Source organism: Microcebus murinus, chromosome 2 (assembly GCF_040939455.1).
Source record: "Microcebus murinus isolate Inina chromosome 2, M.murinus_Inina_mat1.0, whole genome shotgun sequence".
Lineage (NCBI taxonomy): Eukaryota > Metazoa > Chordata > Mammalia > Primates > Cheirogaleidae > Microcebus > Microcebus murinus.
In genome coordinates, this window is record NC_134105.1 from 52,645,249 (window position 1) to 52,670,559 (window position 25,311).

The following is a 25,311-nucleotide window of genomic DNA, read 5'->3' on the forward strand; positions in this document are numbered from 1 at the left end:
GCCTGAGCAAGAGCGAGACCCTGCCTCTACTAAAAAAAAAAAAAAAAAAACAAAACAAAAAAAAAACCGTGGAGAATCCATAAAGGCAAAAGTGCTCAGGGCCCTCCCAAATCATACTGTATAAGACATGAGCCCAGTGAACTAAAAAAAAAAACAAAAACAAAAAAAACAAAGTCATACTGTGGCCCTTACAAGATTTGAATTTGTGTTTAAAAATTCTGAAAATAAAATCAAATTTGATTCATTTTTTAGTAAGAGGTTCCATGACAGAAAGCAGGCTAAAAGAGGTAGCATCAAAAGATTCTGGAATAATTAATTCAAACTAAATATAACTTGCGATTATCTTTTTTTTTTTTTAAGTTTAGAAACAGAAGAAGAGAAACAATATCTCACCTCAAGGTATATTAACATCTCCACTGATTCATTACAAGGTGGCAAGAAGTATTTGGTTTGGGTCCAAGCTGTAAATGCACTAGGTATGGAGGAATCAAAACAACTGCAGATTCACCTGGATGATATAGGTAAAGAAAAGGAAGTTCTACAATGTCTGTAATAATAAACAACTAATTTGTACTGACCTAGTCAAATGAATTCTAGATGTGAAAGAAGTTCCCCTAAAGTTCCTGCAGATCTTGATAAAGAAAATAGAAGTTATTCATAATTTTACCTGCCTGAGGCAACTGAGAGATGAGTAGTACTGCCGCCATTTTGCCATATATCCTTCCAGTCTCATTTCTACATAGATGCATGTGTTTTTACAAATATTTATTGGGAACTTCTTATGTTTCAAGCATTGTTCTAAGGGCCAAGCAGAATAAGTTAGACAGGGTATCTGTCTTAAAATAAAATTTGCAATCTACCAGTGAAGGCAGAAAGAAACAAGGATTATGATAAAGTGTGATAACTCTTGCTTTGTGAGAAGCACAGCATACTAAAGAATTATACTCTATGCACTATTTGGGGACTTATGTGGGCTTTATTTTTGTTTTTATGTTGAAAAGTTTTATAAAATACATAGAAAATTGCGGAGAATTATGTAGACATATCTGTATTAACCAGCCAGGTTTAACAAATGTTAACAGTTTTGGCTTCAGTGTTTTTTTACTTTATTTTTTTAACTTGTTTTTCTTATTCTTATTTTAACTTAGTTTTCCAACAAAGCCTCCAGATATGCTTCAGTGTTTTTAGACCCTTCCTTTTGAAACTTACAATATAATGAACAATTTCTACTTATTTAATCTATAATTCTATTTTAAATTTTGTCTGAATGTGTAGTAGTTTAATCTAAAGTGTTGGAAATTTACAGTATTCAGTTTTTTGCTGTTATAAACTACATTCCCATGAACAACCTTGTAGCTAAATTTTTTTCTTAGTTCTTGGTTATTTCTTTAAGATAAATTCCAAAATGTAAGGACCTTGATCCTTTTACAACTACATCCAAATCATAAAATAAGACTTTAGGCAAAGAGCACCAAGTGTGAATCATCCTGTCTCTGGAGATCCGGGTACCAGTGACTCCTGTTATTACCATTAAGGATGAGTTCCATAAGCTAACATGTGTTCAGCACTTTCTCATGTGCTAACTGCTGTTACATACGTTATTTATTTTATTTATTTTTTAAATATAATTTTTAAAAATTACATGTCATCCTTTCTCAGGGGCCATGCTAATCTTCTCTGTATCGTTCCAATTTTGGTGTATGTGCTATCAAAGCAAGCACACATACACTATTTTATTTACCCCAACAATTCTATTTTGTAAAAGAGATTACAATTTATATATAGCAAAAGCAAGGCACAATGGCATTACAAAATTTGAGATTGCAGAGGTAGGGAGCACCTAATTCCAAAATCCTTGACTCCTATACTCACTTTATGAGAAAGATAAAAGCACGCTGCAAGGTGTCTGACAACTTCTCTGCCGATTAATGATCTAGGGGATGTGAAGGCTTATCATCTAGGGATACAATATGGGGAAACTTTTGGAATCACTGAGGTCTTGTATCACAACTAATATCTCAACTTCTCAACTTACCTCAATTAACTATCACAACTAATGGGATGGGTCCAAAAGTCTGTCCTTATGCTCTGAATATTGGGTTTGGGAACACACATTGGTGATGAACAGTAACTCCACTTTATTGCATATTCTTGGAGTTATAGTTTTCTTGACCATGTTCTATACATTTTTCTAAATTTACATTTTGAGGTAGAATGCAGTATTATACACTTTTTTAAAAACAGGTTCCCTTTGAAGGATTAATAATGTTTAAGGATTAATGAGGATTAATGATGCTTTAATGATGTTTAATGTGCAAGGGCCACAGTATGACTTTGGATGCCCTAAGCATTTTTTGCCTTTATGGATACTCCACTTTTTTTTTTTAGTAGAGACAGGGCCTCGCTCTTGCTCAGGCTGGTCTCAAACTCTTGACCTCAAGCTATCCTCCCACTTTGGCCTCCCAGAGTGCTAGGAGTATGTCAACATGAAATTAGAATACTAACTTAATACAGCTGAGATTTCTCATGTCCTAATTAATGATTAATGATAATTAATGATTAATACTCATGTCCAGTATCATTTTGGCAGTGCCATTTTTAGGAATTAAATTATAATTAGTAGTAGTATTGCTATTATTATTGTCATTACAATCTTAATATCATTGATTCCATTTATTGATCACCCCTGTGTTCCAGACACTTAACACGCACATTATATTTAACTCTGGAAACAACCAAGTGTGGTAGTACTGTCCCCATTTTACAGATGAGGAAAGTGATAAAATAATTTTCTCAAGCTTACTTAGCTAATAAGGAGGAAAGTCAGATTTTATCCCAGACTTGCTGACTTGCCATAGTTTGCTATCAACCCATCACCCACAAAGGGAAAATCTCATCTGGCCTCCACCTCCAAATCTGACTTCTCCTACTGAACTGGGAGTTTGCAGTTGTTTCTCTTTCTCCTTCTCCTCTTCTCCTCCTCCTCCTCTTTCTTCCTCACGTCTTCTCCTCACCTTCTCCTCATCTTATTCCAAAATGTACTCAGAAACCCAGGTTGAGGCTAGGGTGCAGTGGCTCATGCCTGTAATCTTAGCACTCTGGGAGGCCAAGGCAGGAGGATTGCTCGAGCTCAGGAGTTCAAGACCAGCCTGAGCAAGAGTTAGATACTGTCTCTACTAAAAAAATAGAAAACTTAGCTGGTGTGGTGCTCACCTCTAGTCCCAGCTACGTGGGAGGCTGAGGCAGGAGGATCACCTGGACTCAGGAGTTTGAGGTTGCAGTGAGCTACGATGATGCCACTGCACTCTAGGCAGGATGACAGAGAAAGATTCTGTCTCAAAAAAAAAAGAAAAAGAAAAAGAAAAGAAAAAAGAAAAGAAACTTGGGTTGAAAAATATAAATTAACTGTGTAGGAGGTCCCAGTAAATGACGCCACCAGATTATTAACAGATGAGCTGTTTTCATGGATGACACTTTAAGAATGAGACGTTGCAAGTTAGATAAATGAACTGTTCTATGCAACTGAGAACAGAGGACTCTCCTGGGAGCAATTTCCACATAACAGCTACAAGGTTGGACGTTAATTACAGTAAGAGGGCTATGCTGAAAGGCAGGGCAGAGTTAGTAGCACAGTAACACTGCCAGAATGGCATGTGACAGGAAGGCTTTTGAACTTCTCTTGTAAAGAAATAAATTTCAGTACAGAAAGTGCAGTGACTTCTGCCTACCATTTGGAACATTAATTCTCCCCATTGTATAACTATGGATAAATATGTGTTGTTGGGAAGATACCAAACAATTACAATCTGTTTTGTTTATTTCAATACAAGTAGAATTTTAAAATATGACATCTGTAATGAATTTGACAGTCTTTTTAAATTAAAGATATAAGAGAAATGTTTAAAACCTAAGCAATGAGAGCAGAATTTCAACATTTGGGTCTTGTCTAACAAACCACATATTCAGGTATTAATGTACTGTATGTGTTTATTTACAAAAATATGAACTTATTCAAACCTAGAGGCTTAGATCTCTCTTGCATGGCCCTGCGCTATGCTAAGACTTAACTATGCTGTCTGTCTGCATTTCTCATAGAACTAAACAGACTTTGCTTCCTCCTTAGAATATTTATTTCTTCAAAAGGGTCTCAGGATGCTTGTGCTGCTATCCCAGTGGCCAAGCCAAATTCAGAGTTGGAGACAGGAGGAGGTGGGTAATTTAAGCTTTTGAGAGTGCCTGAATGGAGAGTGCATAAGTTGCCTCAGAGCCCTACGGATCCCCTTTCTTTACTGTAGAATTTCTGAATACTGATTCTTATTACAAGAAGCTTACGCTAGCAAGAGGGAATCAGCTATGGTATTCAGATGATAAAAGTACAGCACAGTAAGATCTTTGATTAACTCTGCAGCTACTACTTCTATTCTATCATAGGTTTAGCCCAAGAATTTTATTATAGGATTGTGCTATTAGAGAGCAAATCCTTAATTTTTATATTTTTCTATAAATTACCTATCTATGCACATAATTTTTGGACAATAGTCATTGATAACAAAACAGTAATTTTCTCAAAGAATGCTTTATAAACTTAGAATAAATAAAAATAAACTAATTCATAGAGAATATTAAGCTGGAACAATGGTCTCTAAAAGTATGCATACAGGCCCTTGAGCTCTTTGTTAAATAACACATCTAGCAAAGTCAAGGTTTTCTTTTTCTTTTTTTTTTTTTTTTTTGAGACAGGGTCTCACTCCATTGCCTAGGCTAGGGTGCATGGTGTTATCATAGCTCACTGCAACCTCAAATTCCTAGACTCAAGTGATCCTCCTGTCTCAGCCCCCTGAGTAGCTGGGACTGCATGCTCACACCACTATGCCAGGCTAATTTTTAAAATTTTTTCATAGAGATGAAATCTCACTATGTCACAGGTTTTCATTCTTCCATCTTGCATATGGGAGATATAGAAAGTGTCAGTGATTATATTCTGTTCAGACAAAACAAACTTATAAGTATTTATACAGTTCAGAAGTATAGAGATTCTAGTTACACCATTCTAGTACAACAAAACAACTAGTAAGGTAACCAACCAGAATTTTAGTTTCCTTTTAAAGGTAGGTTATCGCCCTTTTTTTTTTTTTAAAGTAAGTTATCATAGAATGTGACAACAATTTATAAAATCTTAGAGTCTTATGAGACCCTCTTTGTTCAAATCCTGATTTTAAGGACAGATTGATTTTAATGGGGAACAAAACAAGTTAGCAAGAGTTATAAATATTCATACAAGTTTCCCTATTATACAAGAGAAGAATATTATTGTGAAAGATCTCAATTTAACATCTTATCAAATCAGATTTGCTGAACTAAATTTGGATGCAAAACATCCAAACAGATGCAAGGAAGAGATATTTCCTTTATCTCTGTTTTTATACTCGTTTTTGTACTCTAAATTTCAATAGTTAGGATTATAAGGAAGTAGGAGGTGGAGGAAAGACAGGACCATAAGGGTTCAGTTCAAAAGAAATGGAGATTGGGCTGAATAGAATTTTCCTTAATAATAGCAGTTCTCTCCTGTATATAGATTAACAAATAAGTAACAATTTTTAATTAGATCATGAAGTTGTTGTTTTTTTTTATGTACCTGAGGGGTTTTTTTGCACTTGGGTTTTAATGTATCTATATATTAATGAAAAGATACCAATTTCTCCCTAGGCAACTTTCTAATTGCTAGGTTTTTGTTTTTGTTTTTCTAGTGGTACCTTCTGCATCCATCATTTCCAGGGTTGAGAATATAAATACTACAGTGCCCAAGACTGTAATTCATTGGAACAGTCAAACAGCAATTGAAAAAGTTTCCTGTGAAATGAGATACAAGGCTACAACCAACCAAACTTGGAATGTAAGCTACGCTTTCATTATTCCTTAGTATGTGAGTGAATGATTTAAAAGAAAAGCCAACCATCAGTGACCACAGTGGACTTATAATGATCCGTTACATATTTTTATGTGATTATTTGTGTGATAGTCAACCTATGCTAGTTTTAATAAGGATTACCATATGCTTCCAGAGAGTTCTTTTCTAAAAACATCCTTTTGCCTTTTGTAAATTGCTAAATAGACAAATCTCCAATTAAGAGGGATTTATCTATTTAGCTGTTTGTAATTTGCTGTCACCTAGGGTGAAATTTATATCAGTGATCATGGATATAAAATTTAAGTATTCTATGCTGAAATTTGACAGGCATCCAGGGAAATAAAAATTGTTCAAAAATGAGAACTTAGATTTATAGATGTCCCTTTTTAAGTGAAAATTGTGCAATTTGAAGCGTAAGATTTACTACTAGCATAAGCCTGAGTCTTAAGTGAATTTCAAGTAAAAAGTGAATGTCTAGACAACAAACTAACCATCCTTAAATACCAAGGGTAAATTATCAAATGTCTTAGGAGAGGCATAGGTACAAAGTTCATTAATAAAATCACATCACATAACAGCACTGGTGAATAATGTAATAAAAACTCTCTAATTTCAACTATGGAAGAACATTAGTCTGACTTAGGAAAAAGTTCCAATTTGGGGGTATTTGAAAAGAAATGCCATTTTATTATTGTCAAATATAATAAACTGTCATTTAGTCAAATAATTAAGGAATAGAGTTTCTAGCCTTCCTTACTTAAGATTTATATATCAAGTATGGATTACCAGTTTTCAGTGAATGAAATAAAATCGTATGTATTTAACACTAGGACATACATTAAACATAATTTAGTATTTCCTTGGTGATTAGCATGACCCCAAAGCCTTCCACTGCTTCAGCCTTATCAGCCTGAATATGTAAGACATGTACTAAGAATATTAATATGTATGAGAATATGTTTTAAAAGTGTCAAGAAGATAGGGCTAAAACTCTATGGATTTCATGACACACCCTAAAGATTGCTCATCAAATCATAAATGTGAACTTTATGGTTGTTTGGATCATAGTTTGATGGGAACCCATGTTCTGCATCATTTGATCAATAACCAAGTGAAGATCCCACTGAATTCCTTTTGCATATGTGGAATTTAGGTAAATTTCAAAATAACTCAAATGAAATTCCCAAGTCTGAGATTCTGAGTTAACAGAGTTTTACTCTAATAGGGTGCCTCGGGCTCTTGTGCAGTGGCACAGTCATAGAATTATGCTAAGAATACTAAACTCCTTTGTTTGGTGTAAATGAGAGGATGCAATAGTATATAAGAATGTTTAGAAAACAGAAAGGAATTATACTATCCTGGAATTGTCTCTGAATAGGTTATCAGAAAGCAGCTGTGTTCTGGTTGAAACTCCTGTTCTCTGCTCCCCCTGGTGGTGCTACATATGCCATTGTGAGACTTGGTAACTTAGAGGTAAATTTGAACTCACTTTCCAAAACTTTCTCTTTATCAGGAGTGGCAAATGAAGGAGCTGAAAGATTGTTTGTTGTATAACCTTCATAACAATTCTTTGTGGTAGGTATTATTAGCTCCACTACATAAATGAGGAAATAGAGCTCAAAATAGGTCAAGCCAGGATTTTCTGAATTTACAGTCAGTAACTATGTGCCTCTCTTAGACCCTACATCACTTTAGACACCCAATAAATATTTAAAAAATGAAAAAATATGTTTCAATCCAAAACTCATATTCCATCCCCTCTAGTACACTTCTTCTAAATACAAGCACTAACATAACGTTTCTATCCAGATTACCGAAAACAAGTCAGTAATAGCCACAAGGAAGCTTTGTTTTATTTGTATTATTTTATTTTATTTTTTTACAGACAGGATCTCATCCTATTGCCCAAGCTGAAGTGCCGTGATGCAATCATAGCTCACTGCAGCCTGGAACTCCTGGGCTCAAGCAATCCTCCCGCCTCAGCCTCCCAAGTAGCTGACACTACAGGCTCACACCACTACACCAGGCTAATTTTTTTTTTAATTTTTTGTAGAGACGGGAAGGCTTACTATGTTTGTTGCCCAGGCTGGTCTCGAACTCCTGAGCTCAGGCAATCCTCTTGCCTCAGCCTCCCAAAATGCTGGGATTATAGGCATGAGCACCTGGCCTGTTTTACACTTACTGCTATTAATTTCATCTGGGTCATGCATGAAGTGTTGTCTTTGCCGCCTTGTAGAGAAATGGGAGAGTCAGAGTCAAGAGCAATGGGAGGATACTAAGGACTACAGATCCCTTCTTCTACCTCTGCTCTGTGGTGACATTGCCTCTATCGGATATTGCTGCAGGGCAGGTCTTTACTTCAAAGTGGCAGGACAGCCTTGTGGCTAAGAGCACAGGCTCTAGAGTTCAAAGCCCAGCTCTGCTACTTTCTTTTTTTTTTCTTTTATATAAGCATATTATGGGGGTACAAATGTTAAGGTTACTTATAATGCCCTTCCCCCTCTCCCCCCTTGAGTCAGAACTTCAAGTGACCATCCTGAGACGGTGCACATCTCATTATGTTTGTATATACCCATCCCCTCCTTCCCCCTCCAACCTGCCTTACACTCGATAAATGTTATTACTATATGTCCACTTAGATGCTGATCAGTTAATACCAATTTGCTGGTGGTACATGTGGTGGTTGTTTTTCCATTCTTGGGATACTTCACTTAGTAGTATGGGTTCCAGCTCTATCCAGGAAAATACAAGATGTGCTATATCACCATTGTTTCTTAGAGCTGAATAGTACTCCATGGTATACATATACCACATTTTATTAATCCATTCATGTATTGATGGGCACTTAAGTTGTTTCCACTACTTTGCAATTATGAATTGTGCTGCTATAAACATACGAGTGCTGGTGTCTTTTTTGTAGAGTGTCATTTGTTCTTTTGGGTAGATGCCCAGTGATGGGATTGCTGGATCAAATGGTAGATCTACTGTGTCGCTTTAAGGTTTCTCCATATTGCCTTCCGCAGAGGTTGCACTAGTTTGCAATCCCACCAGCAGTGTAGGAGTGTTCCTATCTCTCCACATCCACGCCAACATTTATCGTTTGGGGACTTTTTGATAAAGGCCATTCTTACTGGAGATAAGTGATGTCTCATTGCGGTTTTGATTTGCATTTCCCTGACGGTTAGAGATGTTGAGCATTTTTTCATATGTTTTGGCCATTATTCTGTCTTCTTTTGAAAAGTTTCTGTTCATGTCCTTTGCCCACTTTTTGATAGGGTTGTTTGATTTTCTCTTGCTGATTTTTGTGAGTTCTAAATAGATTCTAGTTATCAGCCCCTTATCAGATGTGTTCTGCTACTTTCTAGTTGTAGAATCTTGAGCAAGTTTCTTATCTTCTCTGTCTCATTATTCCCACAGGTAACATAAGGACAAGATATGCACCTACCTCATATAACTGGGGGGAGGGGATTTGGGGGGAAAATAATCAAATAATGTAAGGAGTTAGCCCAGAGCCTGGAATAAGGTTAATGTTCAGTAAATGCGAGCTAGTATTGTCACTCTCTGACCTCCGGGGGAGCCACGCAGCAGGAGTGGTAATGCAAAGGAATCTGCCTGAAAATCAGGGTACTGAGGGTGCTTTTCAGCCCCTGTTGCTAAGGTGCATACAGACTTTGAAGTAACTAATGGAAGCAGCCAGTCCTTCTGATGATTCCACAAGGCTGACATTGCAGGCAGAATACAGCCGTGTGCTGCATAACGGTGTTTCAGGAAATGATGGACCACATATAGGATAATGGTCCCATAAGATTATAATGGAACTGAAAAAATTCCTATCACCTAGTGATTTGTGTTAAAATTTTCTACAGTATTCAGTAGAGTAGCATGCTGAACAGGTCTGTAGCCTAGAAGCAGTAAGCTATGCCATGTAGCCTAGGTGTGCAGTAGGCTGTACCACCTAGGTTTCAGTGAGTGCACTCTATGGTTTGCGCAACAATGAAATCGCCTAACACCGCATTTCTCAGAGTATCCCTATCGTTAAGCAACACATGACTGTATTCATCTGTTGAGAAATGGTTCCAAGTCAAAGCTTTACATTTTGCCCCTGGAGATGGAACTGCATTTGGAAGAACATTTACAAACCTCTGGTCCCCATCTCATTTGCCTCAGCCCCTCCTTCAATTCCCCAGGAGTGCAGCTGAGACCAGGTTGGAGCAGGTAAAGATTTTATTAATAGTAAAGGCTCAGAGATAGCAAGAAGAAAATAGACATCTCAGAGGAAAAGCAGCTACTACATAATCTGGATTACAAAACATAGCTAGCTTCCCGGCCGGGTGCAGTGGCTCACGCCTGTAATCCTAGCACTCTGGGAGGCTGAGGCGGGCAGATTGCTCCAGGTCAGGAGTTCGAAACCAGCCTGAGCAAGAGCAAGACCCCGTCTCTACTATAAATAGAAAGAAATTAATTGGAAAACTAATATATATAGAAAAAATTAGCCGGGCATGGTGGCACATGCCTGTAGTCCCAGCTACTCGGGAGGCCGAGGCAGAAGGATTGCTTGAGCCCAGGAGTTTGAGGTTGCTATGAGCTAGGCTGATGCCACGGCACTCACTCTAGCCTGAGCAACAAAGTAAGACTCTGTCTCAAAAAAAACCAAAAAACAAAAACAAAACAAAACAAAATATAGCTAGCTTCCCAAAGTTGATAGGCTCTGTCCAATCTGGTTTAAGCTTTCTTCCATGCGGTAGACATCATCTTAGCAGTCACAACAAGGAAATCCCTCTCTCTATATATAATGTCTTCCCTCCTAGACTCTAGGATTAAGAAAGCAGTTTCCACAGATAGATAGGGCTCCTCTTTATTGAAATCCTGTCTTCTGTCAGGTGCCATGGCATGCTCCTGTAGTCCCAGCTACTCTGGAGGCTGAGGTGGGAGGATCCCTTGCGCCTAGGAGTTTGAAGTTACAATGACCTATAATCGTGCCACTGTACTCCAGCCTGGGCAACAACAGTGAGAGCCTGTCTCTAAATTAAAAAATATATATATATTTAAATCTTGTCTTCTAAATTCTAATTATGTCTAATAACATAATTATCCCACATAGATGATTGATACCAGGAGTGTCCATCCTCTTTGAAATGTCAACCTAAATAACAAAACAAAGAGAGACTCTTTAAAAGAAAATGATGTTTTTTTCAGGAATAGGGCATTGCAATAGGAATTTGCATGTCAAAATAAACTATTTGCATATTCAGGAAAGTAAAGTCTGGCAAAGCTTTTAAAGGAAAAATGAGGACGATTATATAATTGTTTTGAAATAATTATCGTTGGCTACAAAGATCAATAATAATGGTGATACCAGCCTGAGGTTGCACAAGCAGTTGCTGGGCACATGTCTTTGCAGAAGTTATTTCTTGTGTAAGGTTGTGATGGCCTTTGTGCAAGGTTGTGGTTTTTGCAGTCTTTTGTGATAGTTTTGTTATCAAGCACACAAGTGTGAGAACCCTCTCTTCATACCCTTCCCTGGCTCTACTTGTCAGGGTTTTTGTTTGGTTGGTTGGTTTTTAACACAAGTGACTCCATCTTGACAACTTTCACAAAGGGAAATTATACAATTGCACACACATGCACACTAGTAGTGGGCTTTACTTTGGGGCCTCAAAGGACGATCATATCAGGAAACAACAGAGTAAGGAAATGCATGTGCAGTAGCCGTGAGGCCATCTTATTGCATCCCCAAAATATTTATATTATAAATAATATAGCTAAACAAAGCCACCTCCAAATCCAATATTTAATCTAAGCAGCAAAATTTTAAAATATCTGCTTTCTACCAATTAAATGCAGAAGTTTTAGTATTTAAAATCCCCTGCTGGGTTTTCAGTATACCCTTGAAGGGTATATCAGCTATCTATTGCTACAATAATGTGTAACAAACTGTCACAAAAACTGGAGTGACATACAACAGTAAACACTGATTTCCCACTGTCAGTGGAGTCTAGGTGGTCTACGTAGAGCTTAGCTGGGATTGGGCGTGCGGCTCACTCCCATACTTGAGGACGGGCTTTCTTCTACATGTCTGTCTTGTCCTTGGGCTAGCCTGGGCGTGTCCTTCTTGTGGCAATGACAGAGGGCAAGAACACCTATGCCCAATGTCTCCCGTGCCTTTCAATCCTTTGCTTGCATCATTCTCACCAATAGTCCATTGGCCCAGAGCAGGCCACAGGGCCCAACCCAGAGTTACAGAAGGAAGACACTCAGAGCTATAGGGTAAAGAGCAGGAATAGGGCAGGTAAGTGACCTGGGCCACTATTGCAATCTACTGCAAAATGAAATCGAGGCTTGCTCCACTCTGCTAGAACCAGTTCCTGCAAGGACGCCACCATCTCTCTGAACAGCAAAGGCCAAGAACCTTGGCAGTCCTCATTCTACTCTAGCATTTGGCACTGTTGACCACCTCCTCCTCGAAAATATCTCTCCTCTTGGTTTCCACATTTCAGGAATGTCTTAGTTCCCCAACAGTATCTCTGGCTCCCCTTTCTTTTGTAAATCTTCTTTTCTGCCAGCTTCCTAAACGTGAGCATTCCCTTCATACTACAGTCTCTCACTCCTCACTCTGTTGCTCTTCCCACCTGCTCTCCCACCTCCGCTGCACCTGTCGGCTAGAACTCGGAGCCCTCCTTGCTCCTGTGGAAGCCAAGCCCGCATTGCCAGCTCCTCGGTATCTTCATGGATGATACCTCTGGCACCTCACGTTCATGTCAAAAATTGAGCTCACAGTCAGCAGCAGCAATCCATGCCCACTTCTGTGTACCCTATTTCAGGGGCATTTGCCACATTGTACACACTTACCTGTTTACACTGCTGTGTCTCCATCCTTTAAACACCAGCTCCTGGAAGGCAGGTCTGTGTGAAAATCATGTTTTGTATCTCCATTGATTTTTATAATGTGTAGTTCATGTAGATATTTTGAAACCTTAGCTATTATCATTATTATGATGATGATGGTGATGATTATTTGTCTTTACTGGTGCTCAATGTCATTGACTGTAAAGCAGGAAAATCTTAGCTGTAAGTTCAAGTAAATGGATTAATGGTGACTCATTTCTCTAATTAAGCTAGACCAGGGTCTAGGCAAATGTTTAATTCATAGGTTAAATGGTAAACATTTAACTTTTACAGGACATAAGGTTTCTGTCTCAGCTACTCAACTCTGTTTGTAGTGTGAAAGCAATCATAGACAATATGTAAATGAATGGTCAAAGCTGTGCTCCAGTAAGATTATATTTTTGGACACTGAAATTTGAATGTTACATAATTTCCATTGTATTGTGAAATAGTCTTCTTTTGATTTTCTTTCAGGCATTAAAAATGTAAAGACCATTCTTAGCTTAGGTGGCAAAACCCAGGTATTCATTCTTTTTCTGGAAGGGCTGATAGAACAGTACACGATAACAAGAATCAAATCCTTGGTTTTTGCATTTCAAAAGTCTAAATGCTGGTGCAAGACAGAAAACTTGGAGGAACGTGTGATTAGTCACAACTAAGTTTCCCAGTCATGATCCCACTTCCCATCTCCATCAAAACACTAGGTAAAAATTACCTGGGCAGAGAGAGGGGGAAGTTGAGGGGAGGGGTAAAGGGAGAAACCTAAAGAGTTTGGACACTGCTGGGTTACTGAGGAAGACCCTCTCACCATGGGCCATGTCCCAAATTGGTAGTCAGGGGAGGTAGGGTTTATAGAACTCTCTGGAGAGGTTGGAGATTCTTCCTTTTACCCAAGGATGCTCCCAGGAATTCAGCTATAACCCTAAGAAAAGACGTACCTCAAACTGGTGGAAATTAAGTTTCAATGCCCTCCAATCTTCAGAATTGAGGCTCTCAACAGAAATTAATTGTTATAAAAAATAAAGTTATATTTCTTGTATTCTTAAAATTATGTCCTTTACATAGTCACTCAATTAGTTCTAGTGCTCTCAATACTCATTTTAGCCTCTGAAGATACCACCATGAGCTATCATCTTGTACCTGCAAGGTTCTAAGCAGTCACCTGGTTTGCCTCATGGTAGAAATAACTTTTAACAGTTTTGTAAAATTCTCCTTTCCATTTTGGAATTCTGGTGGTACTTTAGGGTATTTCTTTCCTTCAAGAGGACTTATCTATAAACTTAATGGTAAGAGACATATGGGAGAATAACGACTTTCTTACAAGAGAAGCTAATATAAAGCATAGTGCATTTGAAAGTCTAATCTTTGGCACAGTAAGTAAAATCTCTCCTGGATCCCAGGGGGCCCTAATTGCCTGCAAGTCAAATTTACATGGCAGAAAATTCCAAGGGCCCTAAGTGGAGACATGGTTTATGGAAACCCTGAAAGCTATCTTTCAGGTAGTATGACTTCTCCCAAACAGATATTTTCATGAATTTTACATTTTCAATGCATTGTAAGTTTTCAAGATTGATGTTAAGATTGGGGTCAAAAGGAATATATGAATGAGGGTGATACCTTGTTCTTTTTTTTTTTTTTTTTAGCTCGATGGTTTTAACTTTCTCTTTCATGAGTATCTGGTAACCTTTTTTTCCCAGTTGTTGCATAAATGCATTTCTAGACATATTTTACATCTGCCTTTCAATCATACTTCAATTTTTTCAGTAAATTACTTACTAGAACATACTGAAGATGCTGTGCAAATACCTTGGTTTCTTTCTGCCAACTGAATCATCTTATGTAAGGGTCATTTTTCATTATGTTTTATAGCAGGTTGTAGTGCCCCAGAAAAAGATTTGTAAGTTTTATTCCTCAGCTATATTCTTTCTTATCTTCCATTGGATTTCCCAATTCAGCATTCTTAAATGCTTTTTCTCTTGCATATATTTATGTATATAGTATTTGGCCTTGTAGAATCTGCATAAATCTGCAATATGGACAGCGTGGCTTCTGAGTAATTTTTTCTGAAAGTCATCATTAGCAAGTGAAATTATTTCATCATTCAGGAAGAATTATTGATCTATATATCCAGCTGCAGAGAAAGGGGTGATTCAAACAATTGCTATCAGGTACCCCATTTTCCCATCCCATTAAATTCATCTAATCTAAAATTAAGAATATATTACATTTTGGACTTTTTTTTTGAAATTTGAGAAAGTCTACATAAAGCAATGTGAATTTCACTGCTAATGTTAGAAACATGTTTTGGTTACATATGGCCACATTTTATATAAAGTACTCTTGTCCTCTTTGTTTTCCCAGGGTCTAGAAGAATACCTGGAGCATAATAGGTGTTCTGCATATTTCTGCTAAATGGAATAATTGTTTTAAAGCATGTTGTTTTATTGTTGTTATTTGTCTATTTTAGGTTAAAAAATTTGACACCAATTTTACATATGAGCAACAGTCAGAATTCTACTTGGAGCCAAACATTAAGTATATATTTCAAGTGAGATGTCAAGAAACAGGTAAAAGGTACTGGCAAACCTGGAGTTCACCCTTTTTTCATAAAACACCTGAAACAGGTTAGTGTATTTATATATTTTATTCTCTTATGCTTTTTTTTTTTACCTCTGTCTCTTTACTGAGTGTGTGTGTATGTATATATATATACATATACATATAAATATATATGTATGTATATATATATATTTTTTTTTCCCCTTGACTTTTACCAAAATTGGCAAAACTACCCTATGGGGCAGATAGTAACATTTAAATTGTCATTGTGCTTTGATTTTGTTAAGGCTGACTACAATTTATATAATTTTTCTCAAATATTCCTGAGCATAAAAACTACCTGGGGTGCTTGTTTAAGATGCATGTTCACCATCCCTGCTCCCGGAGGGTCTGATTCCATGAGTAGTGGGGATTTCTTACAAATATGCTGGGCATATACCTTTTAAAAAGGTAACCATGAATAGTCATTCATAAAATACTCATTTAGCGTCTACCACGTGCCTGGCACTTGCTAGATGCTTACAGATTTCAGTGAGCAAAGGAGACAAAGGTCTGCCTTTGACAACTTTCATGCTAGACCAGAGAGACAATAAAAATCAACCATAATAATTACATATAGATATAAGTAAAAGCAGTAAGAACCAAACGTCAAGGCTGAGGTTTGAATTGCCTCACAATTGAAACAATAAAATGGTAATAGTTTTTGTAACCCTTTTCGTGAATCGACTTGTTTGATAATGGGGTTTGTTGGCCAAACTTTCCCAATAATTAAAGGTTTATTTATGAAGAAACATAGGCCAGGCAACAATGCACCCTCCATGCAGGACTTTCCTGTGTTATTCTCTAAAATTCTTGTGTGTATATTTCTGAATTGATTCATCTCAATGCAATGTGTTTTCAAAATTCTCCCCGGAGAGGAAGACGGCAGGACAAATCCTGCAGTAGTTATGGCTTGTCCTTGCAGACTCAGTGTTCTTCCCTAATGCTTTCCAGCTCCGGAGCGTGCCTGTCCTTGGCCTTTAAAATCCTCATCTCAAAAAGGAACCAAACCAACTCATCTATAGTAAGGTTTCCATGACTTAGACTGCTTCTCTTTTCCTTCCTTATTTAGACTTTAATAGAAAAAACAAAGTGCTCCACGGTGAGCAAGTCTACACAGATCTACCCCTAAAGTCCGAGGAAAGTGGCTGACATATCCAGTTTCTCAGAAGAAACATTTAATAGGGACTCGCACACAGAAGCTGTGTCCTGAGCTGCTGTGAGGCAGGCTGGTGGGTGACGCCATTACCCCTCAAGCCCACGGCTTAAATGCCATAGGGAAGAAATGTGTAGCACAGTTGAAGTGGACCCCTCTGAGAAGGGCAAGAATGCCAAGGGAAGGGCAGGATTTATGGTCAAGGTTGGTTCAATGTATGGGCAGGATTTACTGTAATAGTAGGTAAAGTAGAAATCTAGAGGCATTCTGGAAGCAGGGGTTCATTGGAAGATTGGCATGCAAGATGGAGTTGTTTTCATCTCCACATAAAGCCTTACACTAAAAAAAAAAAAGAAAAAGAGAATCAATTCCCCAGAACATCATGTATTAGCAAACACACAGGGCAAGCTTCTCCACGTTATAGACCCATATTATTCTGTCCTGTTATGACAGCTAGAAACCAATTAAGTGACTGAATCCCAGTGTGACTTTGAGATAATAAATAATAATAGCTAACATTTATTGGATGCCTACTAGGTGTTCGGCACTATGATAAGCATTTTACTTACAAATTGTCCTTAATTTATCACTGCAGTTCTCTAAAAGTAGTGTAATTATTGTTCTAATTGTACGGATGAAGGCACTGAGGCCCAAGAAGTCTTGCCAAGCATGGCAGGCTAGTGAATGGTTGCACCAGGGCCTAACTCAGGTTGTCGGAGTCCAGCACCCATGTTATTTATAGCTCTGCTAGTCTCCTTCCTAAGAGACTTGGGAGGGTCCCGTGTCAACCCCCACCCTAAACAAATCCTCCTCTACACATTAGCTGATAATAAAGTTATGCCTACAGAGCTCCATTGTTAATGTAGTGTTTGTTATGAAAATGCAAACACATGAGAAAAGAACCTTAAGATGCTATCAACTAGTTCTACTTTGGCATGTGGAAGCAAGTTTGGATTAAGGCAATGGGAATGAAACCATGGGACTCCAGGAGTCTTGGGATAGGATACGTAAGGAAGGTGCAATCTGAGATGAGGATATAGGTGGAAAGGTGGCCTCGCCCAAAGCAGGACCACCACAGGCAATTCATAATGTGTTTTCCCATCTGGTCTTGGTCCTGGGCACTCACAGTGCAGATTGCTGGGCCTCTTGTCAAGTGATCATTCTTCAGTGAAATATAAGAACCACTGCTCTAGTGATCAGACACACCCTTTAAGAAGTCATCAAGGATAACAAAGGGTGTGGGCAGGAAATGTGAACAGAAAGGGTGTATCTGTTTGCCCAAGCCACAGCCTTAGTAGCAGTGGTTTGGGGGGAAGAAAAAAGGGAACATGTGAGAATCATAAGCCATTATCTCTAGTACAGTCTGGTCATCTCTGTGCTTCCATTTCCTCTTCCTCCTGAGTCACTGACCACGCCAGCCCATCTGGGCAGCACAGGATCCTCAGAAGCACAGGATGGGGGGCTGTTACCCCAGTTAACTATCAACACCACACATGACCCTCCTCTGCCTGGACCCTGCCCTGCCTCAGGATGGGAGGTTTCAGCTGAGATTCTGAGAACCACTGAGAGCTGCTGAAGTTGGAGCTTCTAACCCACCAACCTTGATAGCCACTGCAATCCTGGGGTCTCCCAGCAGTGCAGGAAAAGCCCCAAAGGGGAAAAGATAATTTGCCAGCATAGAAAGCCAACAGTGAAACTGTACAAGTCAATTCTCTAAATTTGCTACTACTGAGATAAAAAACCAACAACTAGGCAGGTGTGTTTTCCAATTCTGCACTATAATCCAGGTCCCCTTGCAGTGAAGAAAAGCCACCACAGGTTCTGTGATAACTTTAATGCCAAGTTACAGCCCTGAGGGAAAGGCAGTAACATTTCTGATGACTAATTAACTTGCTTGAATTACTACTTGCCCTAGAAAAGTTTCTCAGAGAAATCATATTACTCTTTTTTTGACAATTTTCCAGAGCAAGGCAAGTATGAGCAAGATATTAAACAACATCTTACTTTGTTCTCAGAAAACAGTACGATTATTGCATTACCAATGATTCTTTGAAGACTCTCATTAATTTTTCAGGACTTTTTAATGACTAAAAGGAGGAAAAGCAAATATTATGTTGATGGAACTAAATAAGTGATATTAAATATAATGCAAATTAGATGGTGGCACACAGAATGTATTTTCCAAAAATTCCGTTATTTGTAATTATTTAATATCACAAACTTGGTAGCTTAAAACAACAGAAATGAAAAATCAGTATCACTGAGGTGAAATTAGGGTGTCAGCAGGGCTGTGTTCCTTCTGGAGGCTTCGAGACAGAATCAGTTTTGTTGCTCTTTGCAGGTTCTCAAGGCTGTCTGCACGTCTTGGCTCAGCGTCCCATCCTCCATCATCAATCAGAAGCGTAGCAACTTCTAATCTCTCTGATTCTCACCCTCCTGCCTCTTTCTTACAAAGACCCATGTGACTTTATTGGATCCACCCATAAAATCTAGGATAATCCATCTATCTTAAGTCCCTTTTGCCATGTAAGGTAACTGAGTAGAAAAAATAAACGCAGTTTCTCCTACCGTACAGTATTTTTACAACACAGATCCCTTCTGTGACCTCCATCTCTTCTGTGGCCTCAGGTCACCAAAATGTGTGTGAGGATTTCTCTCCACCGGCAACAAATTCTCTGGTGGATTCGTCAGTGGATGCCAGCTGGGTGTCCTTTAATTCAATTCAATTCTGACACTATCTACCTGGAAATAGTGTCAGATCCCACAGGTTGAGGGCTCAGCCTCATAAGACAGCTCCCTACTTCAGAAGCCAATCTCAAGTAACAGGTTGTCATCTACACGCTGACCAATTGGCTATAAATTGGGGCTCCCAATTTATAGCCTTGCCTTTTCCTTGGATTAAACTAATTTGCTAGGATAGCTCATAAATTGGCTTTTCCTTGGATTAAACTAATTTGCTAGGATAGCTCATAAAACTTTACCTGTTTATCATACAGGATATTGCAAAGGACACAGATGGAGAGATGCACAGGGTGGGACATGTGGGCAAGGGCAGGGAAGGTCCATGCCGTGACCAAGCATGCCACCCTCCAAGAGCCTCCACATGTTCAGCTATCTGGAAACTCTCCGAACCCAGTCATTTGGGGGTTTTGTGGAGGCTTCATTACGTAGGCATGATAGATCACATCGCTGGCCATTGGCGGTTAACTTAACCTCAGCCCCTTTTCTGAAGGTTAGGGGGTGGGCAGGCTGTAAGTCCTAACCCTCTAATCCTGCCTTGGTCTTTCCTGGGAACTCGCCCATCCTAAAGCCATCTAGGGGTTGCCAGCCACCAGCCAACTCATTAGCATACCAAAAGACACTTGTCACTTTGGAGATTCCAAGGATTTTAGGAGTTATTTGCCAGGAAAGAGGTTGAAAACCAAATATATATTTCACAATATCACAGTAATCTATTCACAGGGATTAGGATGTCTTCTGGAGGCCATTATATTTGTCCTACCACATCTCCCCACCTCCTCAACCACAACCACCAATTGCAATTTTTACTAGTCAGGGTGATTAGGTGTAAACAAAAGACATCAAATCTGGTGACCTCAAGCAGAAAGGGAATTACTGGAAAGGTAGCTGGAGATCAGTAGAAAGGCTGATGAAATGGGCATGATGGACATGAGCAGTGAGCAGGAACCAGAGCCACAGCCAAAATCATAGCCAGGGAGAATCTGGTGCAGCTGGCACTGCTGCTGCCTGCCTGTGCCCAGACAGCCCACTGGTGCTGCTGTCACTAGATCCTGGATACAGCCACCACGGCCACATTGGATTCTAAATGGTGTCCTAGAGCTGTGTGTCACCCCATCCACATTCGAAGTCTAGGAGTTGGGGAGGGGGGATGGCTTCTGCTTGGCTAGGCTTAGGCCATTTGCTTGTAGCCTGACTTGCCTCTTATTTTTTTAGTGTTAACAGAAAAAACCCAAACTCTATAAAATAATTTAAAGAGGTTTATTCTGAGCCAAATATGTGTGACCACTGGCCAGGGGATCCACAGATCCCAGAAGCCCTGAGTAAGTGGTCCCAAGGCGGTCAGGTTACAGTTTGGTTTTATACATTTTAGGGAAATAGGGAAAATCATAAATCAATACATGGAAGTTATATTTTGTTTTGGCCTGAAAAAGCGGAACATCTTGAAGGGGTGGGGCTCACAGGTTATATGTGGATTCAGAGATTCTTTGATTTGTAATTGGTTAAAGAAATAAAGCTTTGTCTAAAGACTTGGAGTCAGTAGAAAGGAATGCTTGAGTTAAGACAAGGGGGTCTGTTAATCAGAGACTAGGCCACAATATACTCAAAGTGATCTCTTAAGCAAATTGATGGCCTGCGGGCACAATTTAGCCTTTTCACTGAATGGCCGTAGGTCTTGTTTGCAGTTAGTCTGAACTCCAAAATGGAGGGAGTATAATGAGGTATGTCCAACCTCTCTTTTACTCATAATAGGTGCTTGTTTTAAGGTTTTTCTGGGGTCCCCTTAGCCAAGGGGGGATCCATTCAGTTGGCAGGGGTAGGGAGAGGCTTAGGATTTTATTTTAGTATACATTAGGATGCCCACAAAGAAGTATGTCCTAGTGCTGGACTACTAAAAAATGATAAATGTCCTCTAGACTATTCAGACTCAGGAACAGGGACATGCTATGCTTGAAAGCAGGGCTGTACCTTTGAAGAATCTTTGACCACTGGGTAAATTTGGAAGCTGCTGCCCATTCTTGCATTTGGAGTTTTGCTACATTTTGACATCAGACCTTCATCTCTATGTGGTCTGTGTCACTTAAGAAAATTTCCTAGGTGGCTGCTGCTCTTTGCCTTTTCCTCCTCTTATTCTTTTTTTTTTTTGAAACAGAGTCTCACTCTTGTTGCCTGGGCTAAAGTGCCATGGCAGCAGCCTAGCTCACAGCAACCTCAATCTCCTGGGCTCAAGTGATCCTCCTGCCTCAGCCTCCCCAGTAGCTGGGACTACAGGCATGTGCCACCATGCCCGGCTAATTTTTCTATATATTTTTAGTTGGCCAATTAATTTATGTCTATTTTTAGTAGAGATGGGGGTCTCGCTCTTGCTCAGGCTGGTTTCAAACTCCTGACCTTGAGCGATCTGCCTGCCTCCGCCTCCCAGAGTGCTAGGATTACAGGCATAAGCCACCACACCCGGCCTTTTTTTTAACCATATAATTGCCATTTGTACATTTCTTACCTTCTTCTCCCTGAATACCAAGAACCTACAGCCTAGGAATATAAGAATGAAGATTGTTAACTGAAGAAAACAACAGATTTATAAATTTGGTAAGGAGAGCTTGATTTTTCATAAAGAGTTGCAGCCTGCAGGTGGCCTTTCCAACAGGCCAGGAAGCAGAACCCCCAGCTAGAAGCCAGAAACACGTCCTTCAAGGGAGGGACAATGGGAACAGGAATTTATGCTGAGCAGGGTGGCCAAATATATGTATTTAACAAGCTATAGGAGGAGTCACGAGCATTTATGAAAGGAGAAATATGCACATGCTCAATCAAGCTTTATGCTCCTTTATGGGGTCCTTGTTCACAAAATGACAGTCCTCTGTTGTCAAAAGGTAAAGCAGAGGATATAAAAATCTTCTGTGCAGGTGCTCATACACTGGTTAAAATCACTTCAGGGTTGGTGGTCTCTTATCAGGAAAAAAAAGCTAGTCTGGGTCATGGAAACTGGCCTCTTTCTAGCCCTTAGAGAAAAAAGCCTGACGGCCATTAGCCATGAAGGGGGTATAATGAGGCTTGTCTGACCTCCCATCCCCTCACGGCTGAGAACTCAGTTTTTAAGATTTCTCTGGGGTCCTCTTTGCTGGAGAGGGGGGACATCAGTTTATCTAGGGGGCAGAGGGACTTAGGATTCTATTTTAGTTTACAAGATAATCCCTTGAATATGTCTATGCACAACCTCCTGTCCTTGATATACACCAATGACACTATAATCCACTAACTGGTTCATTGTTGGACTTGTTTTTCAAGGTGTGGTAATGAGTTTGTTTTGACACTTCATCATTCCTGCCCTGGGCTGTCTTTGCTTTGCTAATTGACACCAGTTAAGGTCAGATCTTTGCCCTTGACCTGATGATGTTGAATTCCAACCACAGAGCTAAATTGACCTGGCCTGGGGAGACAGCACTTAAATGTGGTCAAATAGCTGAATTATTAAAAGAAGGAGATTAGAAAGAGAGAAAACAAAAGGGGATATTTATGTGTTAAGAAAATAGAACAGGGGTGGGGGAGGAATTGCAATAATTTAAAAAACATCTCCTCCCCCTTTGTTTCCTTTAATATGACTCCTCTTTCTTGAATATCTAGAACCTTCTGAGAGAAAGGTCCAGAAAAGTCCAAGTGTCACCTCTGATCAAAGACTTTATGATGTAGGCCTTGGTTAGGATGGCTTTGGCACCAAGATTGGCAAGGGCAAAACTAAACAAAGACATCTTAGAGATGTAATATCCTTTGCCCAGTAATTCATTTGTAGAAATCCAGCCTTACAAAATAATCAGAGATATGGAAAGGAAATTTGTGTACAATGATATTTATCCAAAAGGTAACTAATTATAATAGTAACAATTTGGAATCAATCTAAAAGTCCAACAATAGCAATAACTAATGCTTATCAAGGTTTTATTTGTGTAAAACATGGCACTAAGTGCTTGATATGAACTATCTCATCAAACCCCATGAGCAAAGCACTGCTATTATCTAATTTATCTAAGCAACTTGCCTAGGGCCATGCAAGTACATCTTTGGAGCCAGGGCTTAGCCTGAATTTTGTTTGAGTACACAGTTGGTGTTTCAAACAACCAAGATACATAGTTTATCCAATGATTGAGTAAATACAGTAAAACATGATGAAATATTCAATAGCTATAGTATGATATTTTGAACAATTTTTCATGAAATAAGGAAATGTTCATTATATAATATTGAATAAAAAAGACAGGACACAATATTGATTAAAGAGTATGATCTCCGCTAGGGTACAGATATACACAGAAGACTGTTAGGCCAGGCAAGGTGGCTTGCACCTGTCATCCCAACATTTTGGGAGGCTTAGGCAGGAGGATTGCCTGAGCCCAGGAGTTCAAGATCAGCCTGGACAACAAAGTGAGACCCGTCTCTACAAAAAATAAGAAAAATTAGGTGGGTGTGGTGGCATGCACCTGTAGTGCCAACCACTTGGGAGGGGAAGCTGAAGGAGGAGGATCCCTTGAGCCCAGGAGTTTGAGGCTGCATTGAGCTATGATGGTGCCACTGCACTCCAGCCTGTGTGACAAAGCAAGACCTTGTCTCAACAACAACAACAAAAGGACTATTAACATATGTAAAAAATTATTGTTTCTAGTTTGAGAACAAATATAAAATTCCATTTTCTTCTCCATACTCTTCTATACTTTCTAAGCATCCTGTAATTAGTATATATTGCTTGTATAATCAAGAAAAATAGTTGGTTTTAAGAAAAAAATAACTCTAGGCTGGAAAATTCAAAGAATCAGTGCTAAATGGGTTAGCCCAATCATAGCCCATCGTGGTGGAGTCTGGAGCCCTGCAAGGCCAGGCAGCTCTAACACCGTGACCAGCCGGGGGAGGAGCAATGGTAACTCTCATCGTAGGAGAGGCTGCTTGCAGGGCTGATGGTGCTACCTCTCTCCCTGAGCCATCCTGCTGCAGAAGTGAGGTTATTAATTAATGAGACCAGTGACCAGCACAAAGTACATGTCAGAACTGGATGGGAATTTCCACTCTTCAGCCTCTACGTAGGCAACTTTGAGCAAGTTTTTTATCCTTTCTACGCCTTTGTTTCCACATCCATATAATGAGGACAATAGTATTATCTACATGTTTGGTTCATTGTGAAGATTAAATGAGAGAAAACATGTAAAGTCTAGTATGTTGCCTGCAACATAATTAATGCTCATTAAGTTATCCCTTTAAAAAGATGACAAAATGCACTTTGTCCCATAGTAGATGTATAGAACAGAGCTGAGATGATTTCACATTATGCGTAGGAGACAGATGGAATACGTTATAACGAAAACCATGCCTTTTGGAGCAGATTTGGTTAAATCAGCTTGGTATTCTGAGGACCAAAGAATGTGGTTATGTTATGCTTTAAGTTTTGTTAGAGTATACAAAACCACATTTCTTGTTTGAAACCATTCTAAATTCCCTGCAAATACATTGTCTTCTGTAAGGCTAATTCTAAAGCACAATGTCAATGGGTATAAGTTATATAAAAATGCTTCCCAAATTAGAGATGATTTGAGTTTTTTTAACATATTCAACTATGTCCTGAGAGAGTAATAGGCATAATTTAACATACTGTTCCAGGTACAGAATTGTCCCATTATGGACATAACACCACAGATATTAAATAAATAATGAAAATATTACACAGTTTTTCTAGCATATTAGGCAATACATTGGTGATTAGAGCTGATATAAACAATATTTTTCAGTCATAAAGGCTCTCGGTGTGTGCGTCATTCTGTGTTTATGAATACTTTTGTGTTAAAGTACTTGAAAACGCTATAAAATACTAATAGCAGGTGGATTAAGGGGATAGGATTAGAGATGAGTTTTTTTTTTTTCTTTTTCCTCTTAACATTTTTTCTGTATTATAATTACTGCTTTTACAACAACAAATGTTAAGTATGACCTAGCCTCTTGGTGGCAGTATGCCATGAAGGATATAATCTCTATGGCTTCATTC

The 25,311-nt window shown here is 38.9% G+C and overlaps 1 protein-coding gene and 1 pseudogene across 1 annotated transcript in view; one reads left to right on the plus strand and one right to left on the minus strand.

Moving 5' to 3' along the window:
• The window catches only part of IL23R (interleukin 23 receptor), a 63,371-nt gene that overhangs the window by 26,633 nt on the left and 11,427 nt on the right, over nt 1-25,311 (plus strand). Inside the window, exons 4-6 of the mRNA XM_012767231.3 lie at nt 361-521; nt 5,748-5,893; nt 15,261-15,417. Of these exons, the coding sequence (XP_012622685.1) occupies nt 361-521; nt 5,748-5,893; nt 15,261-15,417 (464 nt within the window). The remainder of the gene's footprint in view (nt 1-360; nt 522-5,747; nt 5,894-15,260; nt 15,418-25,311) is intronic.
• On the minus strand, nt 1,621-1,721 carry LOC142869731 (uncharacterized; annotated as a pseudogene).